Source organism: Phoenix dactylifera, chromosome 3 (genome assembly GCF_009389715.1).
Source record: "Phoenix dactylifera cultivar Barhee BC4 chromosome 3, palm_55x_up_171113_PBpolish2nd_filt_p, whole genome shotgun sequence".
Taxonomy (NCBI): domain Eukaryota; kingdom Viridiplantae; phylum Streptophyta; class Magnoliopsida; order Arecales; family Arecaceae; genus Phoenix; species Phoenix dactylifera.
In genome coordinates, this window is record NC_052394.1 from 1,127,444 (window position 1) to 1,150,635 (window position 23,192).

The window sequence follows — 23,192 nt, forward strand, 5'->3', positions numbered from 1 at the left end:
TGACACTAGAGGGGGCTCGATGGAGGGAGGAGATGGTTCGGGAGGTCTTTGGAGAGCGATTGGCGGAGTCGGTTCTGTCTATTCCGATTCCCACTGGTGGGGGGGGGGGGGGCGACAGGCTAGTATGGGTTCCGACGGGACGGACGCGGGTACGGGTCAGAGATCTCCGTGCATTGATTGGTAGGGAGCCAGCTCGTCAGATTGAGGGTGGCTGGATATGGAGGTTGCGGATTCATCCGCGAGTGGCTTTATTCATCTGAAAGGTGGCCTGGGGCTGCCTTCCTACGAGGAGCTTGTTAGCCCGGCGTGGCATGGCGGTCTCTCAGTGCTGTGAGGAGTGTGCAGATAGTGAGGAGACGATCGAGCATGTCCTCCTGCAGTGCCCCAGAGCCAGAGAGATATGGAGGAGATCACCGGTCCTACTACCCGACTCGATAGTCTCTGCACAGGATATGATTCAGATGTTGAGAGCCTCCACGCTGAGTCCCCGATCTGTGGAGGTAGGGATTCTGGTGGCATACCTGTCCTATCACATCTGGTTGGATAGGAATGCCGGCCTGTTTGAGGGGAGGAGGTCGCCCCCGAGGAGGGTGGTGGATAGAGCGACGCTATCTGCGAGGGAGGTTCTTGCGGCTACCATGCGATTTTCTTCTAGGATAGCCAGGGACATCTGGGGTACTCTCCACGCTGCTTCAGCGCCCTGGTTTGCCCTTGTTTCTTGGGTACCCCCACCCCTTGGCTATCTTAAAGTAAATTTCGATGGCAGTCGGTCAGTGGATGGTGTGGTTGGAGGGGTTGGATTTGTGGTTAGGGACCACCATGGCAGGTTGATAGCGGCAGGAGGGCGGCGTACGCCTGGACTCTCTGTGGTCGGAGCAGAGCTGCGGGCGGCTTGGGAGGGTATATCCTACGTGTGGCAGGTTCTTGGTGTGGAACGGGTCTGCCTTGAGGGGGATTCATCTGTGGTTGTCGAGTGGCTTCGAGGGGCGGATCGGTTTGGGGATGGCCATCCCCTCATTAGAGAGGTACGTAGGATGGTATGGCTGATGGGCGACGTTCAGATAGGACATGTGTTCAGAGAGGCGAACAGGGCTGCAGACTGGGTCGCCTCTCATGCTGCCCGGCATTCCGGAGATTTTACTTGGACGTCTGATGATGATGTTCATCCTTACTTGTATCTTTTACTTTCCCGCGATTTAGCAGGTTGTACTCACGTTAGAGTTATATGAAATGAGTAGCCGTTTTACCAAAAAAAAAAAAAAAAAAAAAAAAAAAAAAAAAAAAAAAAAAAAAAAAAAAAAAAAAAAAGGTAGGGGAGTCGGGACACGTGCTGCACCAGTGAGAAGCAGGCAGCAGCCTTCAGTCGTTCCGAGGGCGGCCAAATGCTTCATCACTTTGTGCATCTGTCGCAGCGAAGTGCGCCTTCCCACACCCTGCACACACAGATTTGTCACCTCATATAGAAAGAGACATCTTATAATAGTATCTTTAAGGACGGCTCAGTCGTACCATAATAGAGATATAGTGGCTGTTATAATAATATATATAATGGCTCTTCAATTATTTGGCCATCATAATATGTATATATGCACAAGATTCTGAAACCGGTAATTGAAAATCCTGGTCTAACCCATACCACTGTAACAACTGAATGTATCCCAGAAAGCATTATTCTGCTGCAGGAGAGCACCTATGTTAGAACAATGCTATGGAATTATTAAAACCTTACTAGGATTGCTGCCGCATAAGCAACAATGTCCATGTCCAACACAACTGCCTTCACAAGATGATAAGCAGTGTTGTCACACTCCTTTGTACAAATCTAGCAACTGGCACTTGAATTCTAGGAGGACTTTGTTCGATTGTTCTACATCTTACCAACCATTTGGAACATAGTCGTTCCCTGGAAACCTGGTTCGCATAAAACACTGAAGCCTCAGTCCAAGAAAAAACCTTTTTCTTTCAAAAACCTAGTCATTGAGCCTCAAAACTGCAATTGAACCACATTGGAGACGAATGAAAGCTGCAACTCAGAAACCAGCTTACGCCCTGCATGTATCACAGAGCCAAATAACAGGACAGGTGAGTCCTGTTAATGAAATTTGGGTAATAGCTACATCTTGGAACACATCAATAAAACCTGGAATGCCACCACAAGGAAGTCATGATCACTATCATATGGAGGTATGGTGAAAGTGATCGTAGAGAATCTACGATAGATAATGTATATTAGCAATACTCCTGGTACATCTAATAGCATCCACCAAATTGACGTCTTTATGTTTCTCTCGTTTAGCATTACAACACCATGGAACAAAAAAGGTCTACCTGAATAACTTCCCCAGATATTCGAAGTTGGAACAGCTTCCAAAACCTCACCATTGTTGTGTCTCTGGCACCGCTGATATGGTTCAGTCGATGAACAAAAAGCTTTCCCCGCTTCACATCCTCGATGGTCTCCTGCACCAATCAGAGCTTCATCACTGATATGTATCAATTTAAGGAAGAATGCTTGAGGAAATGCTCGTCTTATAGAAATAATAGTCTAGGAGAACAAAATTGACTCTGGAATCCCAAAAGCTCCATGTCTTTCACCGGACGGGTAGCAGTATTTACAGATATTTTAAGTACCTTAATAGTCATGGGAACCACAACTTTGCCAATAGTTTTTAGAACAATTCTTTACAGAATATTCACACCAAATGTAACAATAGCTTGCTAAAGAAACCTACATGTTATGTAACAAGTATCTCTCATTCCCACTACAACTTTAGCAAGATATTTGCTATCACAGGCACTGTTCTCTAAAATGGAATCGAACCAAGTAGGAGCCAACCTTTTATATCTCATCTTTTGCGCTTATTATTCTTCCACTGCTTAAATATGTACTGGATGACCTCCTTCATTGTAGCTTTGCGCCCTTCCTTAAAATTCCAAAGCTCTGGTATTACATACCTTCCACTGGGATTGTAATCATTTATCTCCATTAAAGCTATTTTCACAGCATTGTACACATCATCCCCTAGCTCAATCCATAGATTTTTCAACTTTTCATCATCCTCATCTATAATTTCCTGTACAATCAAAAGTTCGAGTTGTTATAAAATGTAAGTTAGCATGCATGATTGCAAAGAAATTAAGGTTGAATCACAAAGGACATTTGCGTGTGTGTGTGTGTGAGAGAGAGAGAGAGAGGGAAAAAGAAGAGAGAGAGCATTGATTTGCTCGGAGACATGCAAAATCAACATTCATAAGCATTTACTGAGAAACATCAATAGTTATAAGCACCAATCATGGTAACAAAAATTTGAAAGACAAAAGCAGAGATCAAGATGATTTTCAGAGATAGTAAGCTTAAGTAGAACCCCACACCTCCCCCCCCCCCCCCTGCGACATACATAAACACATGCATGCATATAGACATACATATAGTATAGCATTTAAAACTTCCCCTTGACTGCAAACAATTCTCATAACATGAGAACACACACAATACAAACTTACGTACAGAATAGCATTTAAAACCTCCCCTTGCCTGCAAACATTTCACATATACATAACTAATGCTTTATCATGTAAAGAGATTCATCTTAATATGAGAAACATTTGAATTCAAATTTTGTACCCGAGCCCCTTCATCATCATTAACAATCTTATACGGATGCCATGATGGTATCTTTAGCTCCTCTTGCCAGCTACTACACAATTCTGCGGCTTTGGTATCTGCATCTTCAGCTTTATATCTTTTCCTGCAAGCATTTTGGAAAGGCTTTTCATCGAGTTCACCCATTCTTTTGATTCCAATCAGTGCACGAGCGCTCAACAAATCATCCAAACCCTATATCACATAAACAAATTTTTAAAGAAGAAATGTTTTATGTGCTTTAAAGGGAATATAGTTATTGTGGAAAAGATAGACTCAAGTGCATAACTATCTAAACAAAAAGGTGTCCCAATGCACGAGACTCCCTCCACCGCCGGCTAGGCGGGTTCAATTGTAAGCAGCCTTACCCTCATATGTGGAGAGATTGTTTCCAGGTTTCACACCCATAGCACCCATAACACCCCAGGTCATGATAAAGCAACCTTACCGTTGTGCCAAGGCCCATCCTCTAGAAAAAAGAATTTTTTTTTTGCATAACTATAATAGGAAAAAGATCCTCACCATAATCAATTCTTTACGTGCTTCTTGCAACTCATCGTTGCTCTTGCGCTCCTTGCTTATAAGAGTTGCATTTAAGGATTCTAGAATACTCCTTTCTTCTTCCAGTTTTTCCGTCAACTCTTCCATCTTCTTCTCCATATCTGTATCATCCTCTCCTTTCAAATGTTCCATCACACGTAAGGTCCCTTTCAGCTGTTCTATTTCCAGCTGCAGTTTTTGCTTTTGGTCTAGTTGCTTCTCTAACTGAAGTATTTTAGCAAGAGCTGCCTCCTTTTCCCTCTGAACAAATTTCCATGCTCATCAAAAGATAAGCATGTGCAATCAATTGACAGATGTTAGTAGGTCTGGCAAGATAACTAATGACAAACACTATAAGTAAATACTGTTAATAACCTTCTGATCTTCGACCAGTCTCAAAACATCCTCATCGGCTTTCTTTTGCTCAATAGATGCCAATTCTAGCGAGCTATTTTCCAGTGCAGTCTGAGCAAATTGCAATAGCATTAATAAAGTGTAAAGCATCCTACAGAAAAATTTTATATGTAAATTAAAAAGCTATGGTAAGCAAGATAATGCTATCATACAACTGGTTAGTTTGTTAGTTGTTAACCATAAAAACAAGTTATTTACTTATTTATGCCTAGCTATCTCCTGCCAATAGCACTCGTGCCTTTCAATCCAAAAATTATTTGATAATTTATCATTGACATGCCTCATAAACATACTTGACAGTTTTCAACAAAAAGTAATCATGGAGGATGAGTTTATGGCTTAGATTGCAAAAGAGTAGTAGACCAAGCAATCTTTATACCGCATCTGTGGTGACAATCTTGCAAAACAGAAATTCTTTATTCAACACTTCAGAACCCACGAAAAGGTGGAGTTGATTGTTTTTTAAAAAAGAGCAATCATAGAATAACCTGATGGTTCTTTAATAAAACAACCAATGCAGTATAGTAAGCAGATCACTTGATAAAGCAATTAATATTTCATTCTTTAAACGAGAGACTCTATCTCACACGATTTACATTGCGTACAGAATAGATGTACCAGAATAAAATACCTTTTGCTTCTCGTTATCAAGTTTCTTTTTCTCGCTGTCATTCTGGACCTCCAACTTATCAAGTTCTTTGCATCGCAAATCAAGTTCTTTCCTCTTCATGTCCAATTCTGACCTCAATTTTTGATTCTCCTCAAAAATCCTGTGAGCATTCTCACGTGCCATACGCTGCATATTCCTCATTTCTGACAAAAATGTATCATGAGAGAAAGTTGCATCCTCAGATTATTGATACATAGAAAAGAAAAAGGCAATTGCATAATTGCACTTTAGGTTGTACACAGACATCTATACAAATATTCAAAAAAAACAAAAGAAGAAGGAAATGGGAGGGGAAAATCACATTGTCGTCTTTGTATTCCTACAAGACATCTGGTGCTTGGATAAGCTGATTAAGTCATCAGCAACCGAAAAATGCCGTTTAGCATTGCATATGTGGATGTTACCCAAACATAGGCAAGAAGATATATGAAAACAAGCTTGCAATTACAAATGCCCTCTAAAGTTATGTCGGTTACATGCAATTGGTGTTCTTACAAATGATTCAGCTTCTGCCATCATAGAGCCACCTATCCACAAAATAATTATATGTGCACTTTATGTATCTCATAAGTAAGCTTTGTTCATGAATTAGCAAAGAAAATCCACACCAGGTGCCAATTAATACGGAGAACCACAAAGATATGCATAAATTATGTGCTTTAAAGTTCATGGATAGTGCCAAATGTTACTTCAATGGAAGGGGTCTAAAAGCTTTACTTCTAGGGAGGGAAAAATAGTACAGGATCAGCTCCTCCCTCAAAAGAAAAACAAGGAAGAAACACATAGCCTTGGTACTGATGTCATGCCTGAGCTAGAAAGAGAACTGGAAAGATTGGCTGCATAAGCTGACAAGAGATGTCTTTCCAGCAGAGGCCACTAACTGATGATGCTTTCCTAGAAAATAAGCCTAACACCAGTTTGCCAACAAAAAATCAGCGGGACCGTCCACATCAGGTTTTTCTATCCATTTGTTTTTAGCTGAAATTCAGGAACAAAAGGAGAACCAATGGTGAGAACCCAAAAGTTGGCCTCAATCAACAGGATGAAATGGTTGTCTATGAATGAAGGCGGAAAATCATAAACAGTATTAGTTTGTTTAACAATAGTTGTCATCATTGAACTTGCACATATCTTGAACCACGAGCTCACAAACCATTGACAGTTAATTACTTATAAGAGTACTAAGATATCCACCATGTACAATTAATTAAGCATAACTTTTATCACCCCGTGCTCATTATGGCGCCTAGCAAACAAAGGCTGCTTAGATACACAAGATTTCAGAATCTTAGCACCTTCTTGAAGTTAAAATCCTATGACTGTTTAATCAATGTTTCAAGGAAAAAAAAAAGAACTGTTCAATATGACCAGTATTCCCCTTGTTGCTATCATATAAGGCCCAAGACTTAATGTTTCTCTGCCAAAGTATTTTCTCTATGCTCAGATAACCGTGCCAAAGTTGCGCTTTGCAGATAGTTATATGGGAGGAAATAAGCATTGACACTTGCAGGTCACTAAGATCTACAAGTTTAGGCTTGCTATAGTAAATATACTTCTTGGAAAGAAAACTTACGTAACCAATTCTTGCTATTTTGTTATGTAAAGAATGACAGGGCTCAGGGGAAGATGGAATGACAACTTCTCAAGCAGAAACCAGTTCAAATCTTCAAGTAGCAGATTCATATGAATACTTGTCAAACACACAGCTACCATCGTAACCCTGATTTAGATAAGCATTTCTGATGCATATATATATATATATATATATATATATATATATATATATATATCAAGACATGTAGACTGAAACATCAACCCAACATTCAAACAGTCAACAGGAGCCTTCTTCAATCTAATAGTGGGTCCTGATAAAATTGTAAATTCTATCAAATTCTTAAACTAATAGAAGCTTCAAATGCAAGCAAATTGAAGCACTGTACATTGTGAGATATTTTTAAAATATCTAACAAGATACTGACAAGTTATAAATTACGCCTGCTATCCTTGTTGTGAAAAAAAGAATAGATTACGGAGCTTGGTAGACATACCTTCATTGTAGGCCTGGTGAAGCTTATCTTTCTCCTCCATTATTCGATTTAGTGACAGAGCGGTCACATTGTACCGAAACTCCAAGTCCTGCAAGTATTTGTTTTTGACCTCAATTTGATTGGCAAGAATCGCCACAATCTTGCCAGTCTCCTTGGACTCCTCCTTAGCAACATCCGAAATTGTCCTCAGTTCCCCATGCCTCTGAAGATGATGCCCGACAATGTCCTTGGAGTTATAGTCATCATCCCGCGCAATCCACCCATAAAACATCCCAGAGCCATCTCCAACGCTCTCATTCCAATCCTTCTTTCCACGATGATTTGCTTTGAAGTGGTTCTCGAAAGCCATGGCATCCTTGAACCCACTCCAATCCTTGTTAAACCTCACAACCGCAGCTCCCCTCTCACTCTGGCAGATCCCCTCCCCTAAAGGAATGACATCAACGGGATTAAAATCTGAGATCTTTTCTCCGAGCTTAAACCCACCTTCTTCCACGGGGACATTGATGAGAAGCCCCATCCAAGGCCAGACGAACAATTCATCATCGCATGGCTTGGGAGCGTGCTGTTCTTGCTCAACAGGCGATAGCTGGGAGGACCCCGCGGCGTCGGCGAGGTCAGTCTTGAGGAATCTAGCGAAGGCCCGGTGGGTGGCCTTCTCCTTTGCTCGCCGGCTGTTAGAGGCGCCAACTCCAGTGGCGTGCTGGAGGAGGTCCTTGTAGAGGTACTCCTGCTTCTTCTTCCCGGCACAGAAGGGGCACCGGAAGGTGCCATCAGGATTCTTTACCCTGTGGTTGCCGGTCTTCAATACTATGTAATAATCCTCCTCGTATTCATCGAGCTCGGAGTCACTGATCTCCGAGGCTTCCTCCGACGATGTACTCATATATCACAAGATTCCACGAAATCTACTATAAAAGGAAACAGAGAATGATTTGAACAAAATAAAGGGAGAACCAGAATAGAAAGAACCCCATAGAGACGGTAGGAAAGAAATGGCTACCTTCCTGCTTGAATTCGGGTGGGATTCTTCGGATTCCTCAGGAGAAAGCAGCCAACAAAAGAGAGAAGGAAGAGAAGAGGGATGGAGGAGAAGCTGTATCGCAGAAGCCGAGGTCGGAGAGTGCGGGTGGGCTCTCGGTCTAGGGGCGTTTTGGAAGTGGTGAATGGGGGAAAAGAAAAATAATAAAAAAGGAAGGTTGGCTATGGTCACCGGTGGTGACGATGAATGAGACTTCACCCGTTAAAAAGTAAAGGATTCCGATATGGGTGCTGGGGGGTGGGGAGTGGTGAATAAAATGTCACGAAGTACATTAGTAGGATATCTTCTGAGTGGCTCGCTACATATGCCGCCACCTAATCCACCGTACCATTAGTCTCGCGATATATATGCATAGCCTGAAATGTAATATCCTCTCTCACCATCAACCAAATATCGAGGAGCAAAAGATAAACTCTTCCATCAATGTTCGGGCCCCTTCTGACCCAGCTGATCACCGTGGCCGTATCATCCTCCAAGAGGATGGAGTTCGCCTGAAGCACATGCCGCGCATAATGCAATCCCATCCAAGTCGCCTGTAATTTTGCCCCTGAAACGAATGTATCAAAGATCTGACACCCTATGCTGCCCCCATATTAAAACTCAACCCCTGATAATAAAACCGATCCCTCCCCTCCTGCCTCCATCTAGGATTAAGTCGTTAAAATTAATCTTAAGAAAGTTCAAGGATGGAGACTCCCAGGTAAAAAAAATCGTGTGAGAAGTTCTAAAATAATGTGAGGGCTCTAGATGTTCCAAGCTGTCAAAGAACTCTGAAAACTTGTATAGAGAATCACTGCTGCCTATGCTTGAGCCGCTCCATCGCAAAATGGGGGGACGGGTTGAGCTGCAAGCAGGCTTTCACGGTGCTGCACGGGAGTTACCGTCCGCAAATTGTGGGCCCACCCGGTATTTTTCAAGCTGCCAGCTCATCTAGGGTACCCTGAGAGATACGCGAAGCAGTACTCAGACCTGCATGTCTGCAATGCAATCTACGCCGTTGACCGCCTGATGTTCCAAACTTGATGCTGAGCAACACCAGCAAGTCCCTGGATTCTGCTACCACCGTCATATAATTTCATACCATACGAAAATATACTTATTTTTAATATGTACATTGCATAATAAAATATTGAAAATTACTACCATTTATAATATAATATGCTTTAATGATAATAATAATTATGTTAAGGTAATGAAATAATAAGTAAATTTGTAGAATAACAATATTAGTAGATAGTTTATTATTAACATAACCATATTTCTTCAAAGACCCATCAATCAAAGGTAAAAACTATGCTTGCATGTTACATTTATCAATTGCAAGCATTGAAACAGAAATCAATATTCCCACAACTACAGTTACGAACAAACCAAATAAAATAACTATTGCAGTATTTTAGTTGCCATTGTAACTTAAATGTTGCATGATGAAGCAATCCCTTCTATAATGCATTGTACCAATATATACATATATATGGTGTAAACTATTAATTTGAGAGCAATGTTATATGCAATGTACGTTGTTGATTTGAATGAAAAGAGAACTATGTTGATAGCTATTATGACTTAATCAAGTAGGAGACAGGAGTTTTTGTTTGGAGGTTGTGATATAGTAAATGAAGAAGGATTTGGAATTGGATCGTCTGTCTTCAAAATTTTTGTCGCACTGATTGATAAATTCATTTTTTTGGTAGTTCCGTAAAATGCGTTCATCGATATGAGCTTCAGATCATGCAAGCTATGGGTGTGGAATAACTTCTCCGGAACCTGGTTACCGTCCTATATGTTTATCGATTTCTTCCACCTCACTAAATTCATTTTTTTTAAAAATAATTTCTTTGATAGATTAGACTGATGGACAATATTTTGTCTTATATAGTGTTTTCTCCTTGTGATGATAAATTACCCTCCCCAAGCTACTGGTAAATTTGTTTATATACTAGTTTGTGCATGCATTAAGAGATAACTTAGTAGCGGATCATATACTTGCATTAAGCTCTCCGTGTACGTATCTACAATATAGTGCATCCGTAGATCACACGTCCAAGTCTCTAGCGCCTTAAAGGTTGGTGTAAGAACCTAAAACATGCGTAGTAGAGATTGCTAGAAGTTTTAATTTGGAGCCTGAGCATGATGGAAAGTCAATAGTTAAAATTAGTATAAGAAAGCAAACATTGTCCATTTATATCCATTGCTGCTAGATTTCGAGCTAGGGCCAGATGTCACCCAAGGATAATAGAGGTTGGCCAGAACCAAGAAGAAAAGCAGGTCGGCCGAGAGATCGACCTGAAAGAAAGTCTACTTACCGGAAGGTTTCTGGTGGGAAACCCTCCGATGCTTAAGTTAGTGGAATTCTAGAGCAACATTAAAAGAATGAGAGAGAATGAGAGTGGAAGAGTATTCAGACATGCTTACCTTAGGATTCTCTGATCACCCGTATGTATAGGATGGGGTAAGAATATGTTATTTTAATCGTCGAGAGGCATGATAACTGCATAGTGAAAACTAGCCTCTTAGTATGTTCGAGATGCTAATTGCGCTGATTGTGTATTTATGATTGTGGAGCGACCACTATCTAAACTGTAACTGCAACTCCTTTAATGATCTTTTGGTATTACTCCATGGCTGGATTGACCAGTATAATACATTGGTCAAGGCCGAGGTTATTCACCTCGAGCAGGGCCGAGGTCGGAGAGATCTGAACAATTCGAGGTAGGATGACCAATATTCTCCATATCAAAACCAACAACATAAGAAGAATTGATTGAGAAGTATAGTTGACTGCTAATGCTTTTTCTCTCATCCTTTTCACATGATCTAGCAAAATAATCCATCCAAGTCTATTTTGCTATCTTGGAATTTATTGTGAAATAAATTTTCACACTTCAATAAAATTCAAGTAGAATTCCATGATACAATATATATTAGTATATTACCTTTAAGGTATATGCATGAAAATTACTTTGTAGTTTGCATCATGATTCTATAGCACATAAGAGAATATAGTAAATAAGTTATTTTGGAAAATAACAAGATGGATAGTTCCACACCAGCATTAAGTTAATAACGGTGGACATACGGATAGCTTTTATCAAGAAATCGAGAATAACTACAAATTTCGCCTATATAGAAATGCTTCTGGCAGATGAATATGTCCACGTCCTCTAACAATTTGCCATGTCAAGCATTTCATTTCACCCCCATATACAAGCGGCCGTATACGGTGATCCTTATCTTATGTCGCACGGGTTAATCAATCAGTGAATGGGTTGTGGGTTGCGGGCTGCAGGCTTAAACGGGTAATCCAGATCCGAATCGGGTCAGATCGGATTGTTGGATAAACGATCCAAATTGACCCAAAAAAAAAAAATAAATTGGGTTAGGTCCGAAGCGGGTTGAGATTGGGTTGATCCAGATCCCACCTGAAAAATAGGACGGTTCAATTTTTAACCGCAAGTCCTCTAAAACGGGTCGGGCCGGGGTTTAACCGAGTCGGGTCGGGTCGGGTCACGGGTCGACCCGACCCATTTGCAGCCTTAGATGTAATATTACCCGGTCCGTGGGAGTGGAACCGCCGGCAAGCCTATAAAATGAGTGACCGGGCGACGATCTCCAAGAACACGGTCTCTCTCTTCCCCCCACCTCGCCGGAGACCGAGAAGCCGGTCGGACGCGGTAAAGTGGTAGGCCTAGGGCGGCGATATTCCCCCAAATCGGGGGGACAGCGGAGATCCTGAGCAAGGCGTCATCGCTGGTGCTTTGGATCGGCACCGACGCCCACTTCTACGATGATCCCGACGACGTGAACATCGCCCTCCTCCTCGGTAGCCGGTTCGACTCGGAGAAGTCCGAGGCTCTCAAGCGCCTCCTCGCCCTCATCGCCTAGGACGTCGACGTCTCCCACTTCTTCCCCCAGGTTTCCGCTCATCTTCCCCAAGGTTTGAGCATTTCTTGGAGCGGTATTGGATCTCTTTCCCTTTTTGATCGATTCGCATACCTACAGCTATCTGATCTCGTTTCTTTCTTTCTTTTCTTATGGGCCTTCAGGTCGTGAAGAATGTAGCGTCGCAGTCGCTGGAAATCAAGAAACTAGTATACCTCTACTTGCTTCATTATGCTGAGAAGTATGATTTTTATAACCCTCTACCTACTTCGTCATGCCAAAGACTATGATCTTCATATCTTGCTTCAAGTTTGAACCTTGAGACGCATGATATGAATCTACCCTTATCTGTTGTAGGCTTATAGCTGATTTTTATCTATGCTTGTTTTCTTGTGTTGTGATTTATGATTGGTTTTTAATTTTTTTTATAAACAAGCATGGACTAGAATTATGCGTGGAACTGGCTTATTGGATCGGTGGTAAAAGAGTCCACCGCACTTTATTTTCCTGGGCGTTTGATGATTAGAACCAAAAAAGCACTGTCTTAATCATAGCTAATCACTCGATCAAACTCTAGACTAACATTTAGCCCTCTTCAAACTGTTAATTCCTAGCTTAGCAGTGTTTTAGCATCTTGTAATTTCTTGAACATGATGGTTTTGCCATGATTAATCTTCTTTGGTATTCCAAAATGGTTATTGTTACATGGGAGCAGCTGATGAGTGAATATTCATGAGTATAATCCAAGCATTTGTTTGCATCACTAAGTATTTCTGAATTTTTAACTGATAAAGAATGAAGATATAGGGATAAACTTACATGTAACACAATACTGAAATCATTTGCAACAAACATATCTTCAAGGACCACATCTAGAGATCGACCACAAGAAGGGACAAAGATAATTGCACACCGATAAAATTCTTTTAGTCTCATGGAGTCTAGCATCATAAGTGCCCAGCGATGCTAATATTCACCCTGTATTCGTGGATACTTCAGTTTCTTTCAATGCTGATGATGCATCAGGTTTGCGCTTGTGATTCTGTGATGAAATATTAAACAGCTCGAAACCATGTCTGATTTCTATTACTGCTGAAGGTAAACTTTCTGAACCATTAAACATCACGGTGAAAGCCAATTGTAAAGATACCATATTTGGCCTTAATTTGTTAAATAGAGCAGTGGCATTTCTACTCTGAATGTTCCTAAATTTTTCCCTTTCTGATTCAGGGGTCCAACTAGTTCTGTGTTAAAAGGTGTAAAGTGCTGTAGCTTGCTACTATGGTCATGACAGCATGATATTTATGAGAGGAATTTCTACTTTGGCTTGTCAATGTAAGGATTATTAATAATTTGGTTGGCCTTAAAGAATTACCTTTTAACTCTGAGGGTATTTTGGTCGAGTCTTATAGTTGGAATCTTGGTGCAATTCAGATAGTTTGCCCTTTCACGATTCAACTAGGTATTGCCTGTAGGATACTGCTTTACTCAGACAAAGGAGCCAATTCTTGCAGTACCAACAACCAGATTATGTCAAGCTAGTTTTCTGATATGCAATCATACGCCCTCCATGTTGTCAATTTTCTAAATATTAATAGTGTGACTTGTACTTTAAAATTATACATGTTCTCCAAAACTTACTAGAATAAGTATCATTTCTCAGATTATCATGGGCATGCTGTTCTCCTTTTGTACAGCATATGTTTACTTTTGAATGAAAAGGACTTCTTGTACAATGCTATTTTGTTTAGGGTGAACGTCCGAATTGTGTCAAAATTCATGTTCCAAATTCTAGCTTTTGAAACAATGATATGAACTTGCACATCAAAAAATAAACAAAGACATGAAATTATAACGAAAAGATTCTTAAAAAGGCAACAAATAACAGAATTCTGCTTCATAAGGCTCAATTTCCACCATTTTTATTAAGGGTATCTTGGTGTCTCCATTCAAGCATTCCTTGATCATTCTCTTTAGTGGTCTGGACCTTGGCAGTTGGCTGTAGATCCACTCTAGGAGTGATTCAACATCATCTGCAAAATCTCGCATGTGCCAATGCAGAAGTCTGGGCAAGATGATTTTCTTCTTGCTGGTAATATTCACCGATGCTTCCAGGTACTCCACTTTTGCTCTTTCCAGTTCATTCACCACATTCTCTGCAGTGTAGACTCTCAACTGCAAGCATTCGCCATGTAATTGGATAGAAATTTAGTACGTACAAGTCCTATTGAACTTAACTAAGCAAATTTATAGCCCAACTGCCTCAGAGGAAGTGATTGAGACTTTGGTGGCATTTTTTCTTTTTTCTTTTGAATTGGAAGTGAGAGACCCTTTCTTATGTATAATAAAACATAATCAAATCTGCAGTGAATTCTCAAGCTCTTAGAGAGAGCATTTTGCTGTACAAACGAGCAGAACATGACGAACAATTAAATACCACTTGAAAGGACTGCAAGACTAACAGAAGTACAAAACTACACTTCACCTTTCAAAATAAACCAGACATCCTGTAATTTAAAATTCTGAATATCAAGCAGAATATTTAAATTTCCACATAAAGGCGTTATATGTGCTGGCAGTTTAGTACATCTGAAAAAAGCCAATTAAATAAATATGTAGACAGTAGTTTGAGATGGATCTGGATAGCAGATGAGAGAGAGATCTACTTACCGCTGGTGAAGACATGGTACCTCTGCAAAGTGCAAACGTGACATTTGGTTCTGAGTACCCAAGGCCATAAGCATGTCGCAGAAGTGCTTCTTTCTCGTCCATGACTCCCTTATAGATTGACAAGGCAATTTATTTATAAGGGATTGTTATTGGGTGGAGGATTAGCACATGATAAATATCAAAAATAACACATTGGCCTCTACATGGTTCACTTACACTTTTAGTATCTGATGAGTGCCTGAGAATGAAATGTTCAATAGCTAGAGCATTCAGTACGATACCACCAACATTCGCTGCAGCCTAAATCACAATTTAGTTCCTCAGTGTGCTATTAGACAATAGCAGGGACCCATAATTCGACAACTAAAAGAAGTATATGGACTTTTTGATTGATGTAAGTCAACTCCCAAACCAACTTTTAGATTGGATCTTAAGCATAGAAACTTGCTGGATCAGATAAATATTAAAGTCATGCCATTTATCATAAATTTTCACTAAAAGCCCTTGATAGCTGACCAAGTATTAAACATCCACAAACCGTTGAGGAAATAGGATGCTTCTGACTTCTGAGTTGATTACAAAGTCTCACATGAAATGTAGTTATGGTGGATTGATTCATGACAAAAATGCATAGCCATGAACTACATGGCATGGCTCCACTTGAGTAATTTGGGGCTAAGGTAGGTGTTGTTTAATTATAATGTGATACACAAGAATGTATATAGAAAGCAATATCATGAAAGTAAGTTTTACAGATTTAATTTCACATAATGGGAGAACGCGATATAATTGATTGGGAAATTGTATTCTTTCATGGATAACTATATACATGTATATGCTTGTGTATGCAAGCTTGCTTTTGCATGCATGCATGTGATATAATTGCGATGTCTAAATATATACCTTTGATGTATCTTTTGCTTGATTAGTACTTTATGATTCAAGTTATGTTTAGGAAATATTAAGATTTTAACAAGTTGATCTATATGGGATCCTTGTCAGTTTAGATTGATGACGGCTATTATGATGTTCTTCAAAAACGACTACTGTATGACGATATTGACTTTTTCAGTGAATCCTAATTTGTTGTTTGTTCTACTTTACCTTCCTTTCTTTATTGTATGTTTAGCAAATCTTGGTCACAAGAGCGTTGCTGGTTTTTCCCCTTTTCTTTTTTTCTTTCTTTCCTCCCTTCCTTTTCTTCACCCTTCCTTTCTTTCTTTCCTTTTTCTTCTTGTTTCTTTCCTTTCTTCCCTTTCTTTATTTTTCTTCTCCCTTCCTTTCTTTCTTTCCTTTTTCTTCTTCTATTCTTCCTTTCTTTCATTTTTTTCTTCTTGTTTCCTTTCTTTCTTCATTTTCTTCTTTCCTTCATTTCTTACTTTCTGTCTTCTTCATCTTTCCCTGCGTGGATGGGTACTTTATACACTAAATAAAATGCCATAATACTATTCAAAAAGGCTGCAGTATCCAATATTAATTATACATGGAATCAGTGCATGTTAAAGAGTATTAGCAATAGCAGAAACAACTTCTAGCATGGCATCTTCATCTACTCTTAATTCCAAATTTACATATATTCATTTGTGTCTAAATGTTATTAAGACCTTATAGGTGTTGACGGAGGGACAAGCAGGGAGAGGCACCATTGGATATAGGAGAATATATTTGCAATAGCAAAATAAGCTTCCAGCATAACATCTTCATCTAACTTTTAATTCCAAATTTACAATCCACTGTCTTTCACGTCCTCTGTTATATCCAATAGTATCTGTCCCTACTTGCCCCTTTGTCAACACTTGTAAGATCTTAATAATATTTAGACACAGATGAATATATGTAAGGTATGTTCTTATATGGAGATGAATATTTAGACACAGATGAATAATTATGCACCATTTCACTCTCAATAGAGGAGTCCATTAGTGAACAACCTTGGGCGAGAATAGACCAGAAAAATAACTCTTAGTAACAATGTTATGTTACTTATGTCATAAAACAAGATACGTAATTTTGGTTCAATAAAGAAAAATGTCATGCATGAACATCAAATCCTAGAAAAAAAACACACATAGGCCTACATCAAACTGCTTCATTCAAAAAGGAGAGCAAGGACAAAATCAGCGAAAGATATTTAAATATGTTGATAATGGATCTAAGATGGCAATTTAGTTCACTCTCATAAAGAAATGAAACCCCGTGGATGGACTGACTTCAAGTTGATCATTTGATTTTTAAAAACAATGAGCAACTATAGAGACTTTGCTATAATACGTTCATGAGTCTGTAGAAATTGAAATCTTAATAATGAAACATGCTTTTATTATGCAAACTTTGTTTAATACTTCAACTTATTAAATATTGCAACTATCAGTGAAATAATTCTTGAAATAACAAACAATATATTTTGAACCGCTCAATATGATTCTAGGCAAATACCCATGAACAAATGTTCCTAACTAGATAAATATCTGCATGCCATAGGTTGAATAAAAACCGAACAAATAGTGTTATCATATAATTTTTAACATCCATAAACCTTATATTTGGGTACTTTGAACAGTAAATGGGGCTTAATTGGGTACTCTAAAAGTACATTATAATTTTGTAAACATCCATAAATCTTAAAAATAATTTTCAAAAATAAAAAAATAAAGAAAACAAAAAAAGCCATAAAATGTTGTATTGGTATTGAACTAGTACGCATTTGGGTACCAAATGTCAGTACGGTATAATCTGTCACTGTACCATGTCGGTCAGGTAGTGGCATGGAACCCGGTACCAAAAGTGTGGACCTTGCATGTGACCTTCTGATAAACTCCTATAGAAGAGTTGCTATTGGAGCAAAGGATTGTTTGATCTTTGTCTATGTCTACAAGAAGTAGAAAATACCATGCAAAGATGGTTTTTCACAAACTAATATGATATAATAACCTAGGATTAATTGTAATTTATGGGATCTTTTATAAAGCTTGTCATTGAGAACTGAGATATGAAAATTGGGACAAATGTGAATGTTCTGCTGAAAATTTGAGAAGAATGATGCAGAATTTGAGCTTTTAGATTAGGAATAGGTATAAGATTACAAGGAATTAGTCTTCAGGATGTCTGGGAATGTAAAATCTTATTCAGAACTCCGGTTCAACTTCTTTGTGCATCTACTGTGAGGTGGGATCCGTATATTCACAAAATATTGATGTAGTTTGGCAGAAATAGGGTTGACGCAGAAGGGAAAAGGAAGAACAGAAAGCTTTGCTGGACTATTGTTTTTGTTGATGAATAATGGAGAACAACAAGTGTTCTGATTACATTCAGTTCCCATGGAGCCCATTATATATGAAGACATCTAAACCACTGTTAAATGTAATCAAAACAAAACTAGGACCTCTTAGTCCAAGAAATAATTGCACAAATGCATCTTAAAACTATTTCTGTTCAAATTAGGATTCGAGAGAATAGCTGAAACAATTACGAGATGCTTCAAATATCAGCTTGCCACAATGTTCCTCTATATAAACTACAGTTCAACACTTCAACTTGAACTCCAATGACAACCTTCAAGGTGTGCCTATTTCTCTAGATAGCAGAAAAATCACAGACAAGCCAGTAGTAATTGGATCACTTATTGAACTAAATAGAGACACCTGCTTGACTTAAAAATCTGATCAAAATCTTCCAAAATTGAAAGAAAGATTCTAGAGATGCCTTATTCCGAAAATATCCTAGTTTTGACTAAGTTCCGATCAAAAAGCAAATCCCTGTGCTATATTAAATTCATCTAGTGGGGCCATACATGTCATACACAGCTTCCAACCCTTTATTTGGTAAAAGACGATGAATCAGTTTTTTGTTGAGAAGTCCAAAGGTCTTCTTATTGATATGGAAGTCTTGTTATGACTAAGAAGCTTTATTCTTTGCTTGTTAATATACCTCTTTTTGGGTCTGTGATGCAGTTCTATGAGTTATGAGCAAACTTATATTAAAGTTTACCACTTTAGCTGTGGATTCCACTCTTTGTTTCTTTCAATAATTATCTATCTTCTTCCCCATCTCTACTCTTCCTCAACCCAGCTATTTAGCCAAGGAGCAAGTTGGCTCATTCCTCTTAGCAAAATTCCTTAGAAATTTGGTTTTATCAATCTAGATGAGTTAAAATAAAATAAGAAGATGTATGCAGTGAGACCTTATGGGAAAAGGCCGAGGCGAAATCTACGGGTAACTGGATTTATGTGGTTCAATGCAGTTTGAAAGTAATTGCAACTTGTGAACTGGATGTCCCAGTTTCAATAAAAAATGCTTCCAGACTAATGCAACTGCGGATAAATAACTTGTTCACAACAAAGAGCAATTTAAAAATTTATCTTCTGCCTTGGAGTCAACTTATATCAGAATAAACAGTCAAAGATATTTCTGGCATGCTGGAGATACATATGCATTAACATTTTCCTGTTTAGATCTATTTTTTGCTTGGAAGCATGCTTTGCAAATATCTGTGTGAATTTTCCTAATTGTTTGAAATCGAGTTCTTAGGATCATGAAACTACAATGACCAGTTTAGTTTAAACTGGGTTCCACTGTGCTACAAAATGAATTTACCTTGTTCAGTAGTGCAAGCAGTTTGTCTGGAGAGGGTGGCAGACCATGCTGTAGAAATGCCTGAAATCATTGAGAAAATTTTTTCAAGCGATTTTTCTGTATTAATTTTTTAGACATTGCGTTCAGAGGCTGCTCACATACATGCATTATGCAGGCATTGTAGATGTTGATCCAGAAAGCTAGCTTCTGCTTGTTAGTCAGAGAACTTAGCTTCACATTGCAAAGCTTCTGCATCAGGACCCTGAAACAAATCAAATGTTGTCAGGGTCCATAACACTATGTAGGGAACTAATAGTAGCTGTGAGAAAGAATTGATCAGGTTGTTTAATGGACAACATGTTGCACCTAGTTCTCTAGATTTTTTTGGGAAGTATGACTGGAAGTGGTGATAGATAGCAGGAGGTATTGCTTACTTGCAAAGATATTGATGCATCCATCAGGGTACAAGGTTGGTCATCAGGGTACAAGGTTATTCATGTCTAAGCAGGAGAAATCTTGTAAGCGGTACAGTTGCTTCAAAATATCTTCAGACATGGTGCATGTCCATTTGCTTTTTATAGACATTGTTGATTCCTTAGACAGTGCCTATTAAAACTGAAGTGTCTAAAATAAAAGAATATATGCATTTAAATGCTGCACCAATTAACTACATATGCCTTAGTTAGCCATGTTGCAGGAAGGTATGTATGAGAATTTTTTTGATGTTGGTACCTTCTTCAAACTGTAATGAGATCAGTCACTTAAGCATATTCTATTTACAGGACATCTTTTAAGTTATTTGGTGTCATCCCTTGATGCAATATGTAAATACTGTATGAAACTTGGTGTCTGAGACTTACCTCAGTCTTCCAATGGCTGAGAGGCACAAGCTGATACGGCTCATATCTAATGAACTTTGCGTGAAGTGTATAACTTTCTTGTACAATCCGATGTCCCGCGCTGTTCCATCGACATCTGGCAATACACCATAAGGATCTAACATATTTGCTGTGTCCTTTAAAGAGTGCATAGGTGTCTTACAGTTGAATGTAGTTTTGGAAACAAAGCTTCTTGAGCTCATGCAAGAGATATTAAGCTTTGGAACAGCGGTCAGTTCACTGTCGATCTGAGTTGATGTCTGGTTCAGTTTATGGAATATGCTGATCAAAATTTTGATTAATTCTTCTGAGAGTTTGTTTGGTGATTCATTACTAGTTTCTGCATTGAGAAAGCTCAAGGTGCGGTTTGGTCCATTGCATCTTCTTGGTCTCTCAGCTTCCTCATCTGTTCGAATTCAAACACAAACACAAACTTTTCTTGTCAGGAGGAAATAACACATCTTTCCAAACCCCATGTATAGTGTGGGATCCAGTTAGCTCATTCTGTAATCCAAATCAAAATTCGTCGAATCATCAGGTTAACTAAGCTTGTAGCAAATTTGAAGCAAATTTATTGAATTCCTTGAATAGTTAAGTTGGTATCTTACCATTTGTCTTTGTGCAAGACGTGCTTTTAACATCGGAGGCTGATTCCACAGGAAGATGTCTTTCTTGTGCCAGACTTTGACTTCTTTCAGTATTTGGCAAATGTGTCGACTGTTCAACCTCTTGGATTCCTTTCTGGTTACCTGACCCACATAGGAAGTGCCTCTGTTGTCTTTGCCACTCCTGCTGCTGTTGCTGAACGTTCCATTCTTGCTTTTGTTCCCGCTCTTCATAGAGACACAATTTCAGGTCTTCCACCTTTCTTTCTAGGTAGATTATCTCCTCTTCTACCATTGATAATTCCGCAAGAAGTACATGTACCTGCGCCAATTCGAGCACATTCTAGCAGTAAAGGTTTTCCCCTATATAACGGATCGTGTATCTTCTTATTTTTGACTATTTGGATTGCATTATCTAGCTGAAACTGTGCCCGAGCTGTTGCAGGTGACAACCTCGTGCAACAGCCATTTAGATTGTTTACAAAACGCATGCTAATGGCAGCAGTTTTCATGTCAAAATGGTGCTATAAATATGACGGTTTTACCACCATAGTTATGTTGTAGAGTTTTATGATTATTTTGGAATAATTGTTATGAGAATAAATTCTTGCTGCAAATATGATTTCATCAAAAAGAAAATAAAGTTGCCTATAGGCCAATCCAATAAGTTTTTTGGTCAATGGGAAAGTGTCGCAATATTTGAAATCAATTGTTCCTGAACTGTTTTTGCTCCAAAAAAGGGTTCTTATCTTGGTTTGTGAGATTAATGTCCGCTTCAGAAAGGTGAATGGTAGAAAAGATTTCTGAGCGAGATCTTGAACAAGTACCTGGAGAGGAAGTGATGAAGAACGACATGAACCGCAAACAGGTGGCCACCGCAGTGCACAACTCCAAATCTGATTCAGTCGCTGTTCCTCCTCAAGTACCGTTTGTAACTCGGCCACCTACGACACAACTGCCCGTTGAATAGCTTGTTTGTTTGTGCTATCTCAGAAAGAAGGAAACCCAAGACAAAATTATGGGCCATCAACTCCTACCTCTTTCTCAAGGTCCAGTCTCTTCTGATGATTGCTGTATCTCTCCATCAAGAACTCTTCAAATTTCATTACGAAATGCTGGAACGCAGAGCTCAAGGTTTGATCTCCGAGCGTTCTAATGGGAAGGGGTGCCGGCAAAAGCCAGAGGTGAGTTCATTCAAGGCCTTCGGTGCTGATATTAATGCTTTGGAGTTAGCTGGCGTCGTCAGAGACTCGGAAATGAACGGTGGAGGAAGGTTGCCATGGGGAGTTGCCTGCTCCGTGTTCTTCCCATGCACCACCTTTGCAGGTAGAGCTTCTAACATGGAATGCATGACCGGCTTTAAATCTAAAGCGGTTGGGGCTTGGCATCAAGGCAATGGGGCATTAAAGTCTCTCTTTTTTCCATTCTCCTCTTTATACGGAGATGACAGGTCGGTAATTACGAATTCTTTGATAAATTGCTGGGGAACGCCTTCAGAGCTATATAACAATGGTAACCATAAACAGGCTATGAACAATGACATGGCCCAGAATCTCCATCACTCATCATGATATTATAGTAAACCTTTGTATATTTCACTCGTCACAAGAAGTCTTGATGGATTTTGTTGTTGTCTACTAGAACCATAATTAAGTGTGATAAGGAACTTCTTTCTTCGCGCATCTGTGATTATCCTGAGAGGAAGCTTGATGGTGTGATAACGTTTTTTGGTTCTAAATATGTGATGCTTCCAGCTTCCTTCATGTCGTAATACATTTTGATGGAAAAATTAATTTTTTTGGCTGCATTTAGAAGCGGAATAAGTTAGACAAAGTAAATGAATTAACTTTTTTTTCAAATTTAGGATAACTCGGATTATGCGAGATAAAGAGATAAGGTAAAACATACCTTTTGGAAAAATCTATTTTACCCTTATGAAAAAGTGAGTCGATCCGAGCACTTCAATGAATATTTAACTGAAAAAGGATAGAAAATTGGTAATTAACTTTTACTTTCTTTTGTTTCACCATTAGAGGCAGTGCAGCACCTCAATTGCCATGAATGGAGTTTTTTTTTCTTTTCTTTTTATAAGTTAAAAAAAAAAGGTTGGCAAAAAAAAGTTGACCTCCACTGATGCAGGGTTTCAGCAAAAAAGTAATTGTTTGTACATGCGCTGCAAATGGTCGATTCAATATGATGGATTCTGGTGGATTTAGAGCTTGTGGCCA

At 39.1% G+C, this 23,192-nt stretch overlaps 2 protein-coding genes and 1 long non-coding RNA gene across 4 annotated transcripts; 1 reads left to right on the forward strand and 2 right to left on the reverse strand.

Moving 5' to 3' along the window:
* Positions 1–2,165: 2,165 nt before the first annotated feature.
* On the reverse strand, positions 2,166–8,487 carry LOC103703501 (factor of DNA methylation 1). 2 transcript variants are annotated; one of them, XM_008786369.4, is made up of 8 exons: positions 8,319–8,487; positions 7,316–8,226; positions 5,229–5,410; positions 4,559–4,648; positions 4,166–4,444; positions 3,626–3,838; positions 2,837–3,074; positions 2,166–2,460 (listed from the first exon to the last, which is right to left on the reverse strand). In XM_008786369.4, the coding sequence occupies exons 2-7, from the start codon at positions 8,199–8,201 to the stop codon at positions 2,847–2,849; spliced, it is 1,878 nt and encodes a 625-aa protein (XP_008784591.2). In that variant the 5' UTR covers positions 8,202–8,226; positions 8,319–8,487; the 3' UTR covers positions 2,166–2,460; positions 2,837–2,846. The 2 variants fall into 2 exon arrangements, with proteins under 2 accessions (XP_008784591.2, XP_008784593.2); XM_008786371.3 differs by having other exon boundaries at positions 7,316–8,223; positions 8,319–8,482.
* A 5,097-nt stretch (positions 8,488–13,584) lies between these two features.
* LOC103703500 lies at positions 13,585–21,476 on the reverse strand. The gene is made up of 8 exons (XM_039125140.1): positions 21,447–21,476; positions 20,968–21,307; positions 20,342–20,765; positions 19,644–19,743; positions 19,503–19,562; positions 15,126–15,209; positions 14,910–15,017; positions 13,585–14,414 (listed from the first exon to the last, which is right to left on the reverse strand). Exons 1-8 carry the CDS (start codon positions 21,474–21,476, stop codon positions 14,106–14,108), a joined length of 1,455 nt encoding a protein of 484 aa, XP_038981068.1. The 3' UTR covers positions 13,585–14,105.
* Positions 21,477–21,563: 87 nt separating this feature from the next.
* On the forward strand, positions 21,564–22,646 carry LOC120110151. Its single transcript, XR_005510900.1, has 2 exons — positions 21,564–22,013; positions 22,091–22,646. It is a non-coding gene; the product is annotated as an uncharacterized LOC120110151 (long non-coding RNA).
* Positions 22,647–23,192: the final 546 nt, after the last annotated feature.

Bases quoted from the DNA above. Each gene is read 5' to 3' on its own strand.
- LOC103703501 (XM_008786369.4), bottom strand. From the start codon at position 8,201: ATGAGTACATCGTCGGAGGAAGCCTCGGAGATCAGTGACTCCGAGCTC. The intron at 5,411-7,315 runs GTATGTCTACCA...CATTTTTGTCAG, and splicing joins TCACCAGGCCTACAATGAAG to AAATGAGGAATATGCAGCGT. The intron at 4,445-4,558 runs GTTATTAACAGT...AAATTTGTTCAG, and splicing joins GACTGGTCGAAGATCAGAAG to AGGGAAAAGGAGGCAGCTCT.
- LOC103703500 (XM_039125140.1), bottom strand. From the start codon at position 21,476: ATGAAAACTGCTGCCATTAGCATGCGTTTT. The intron at 21,308-21,446 runs GTAAACAATCTA...CTTTACTGCTAG, and splicing joins CTGCCATTAGCATGCGTTTT to AATGTGCTCGAATTGGCGCA. The intron at 15,018-15,125 runs GTAAGTGAACCA...TCAATCTATAAG, and splicing joins ACTCATCAGATACTAAAAGT to GGAGTCATGGACGAGAAAGA.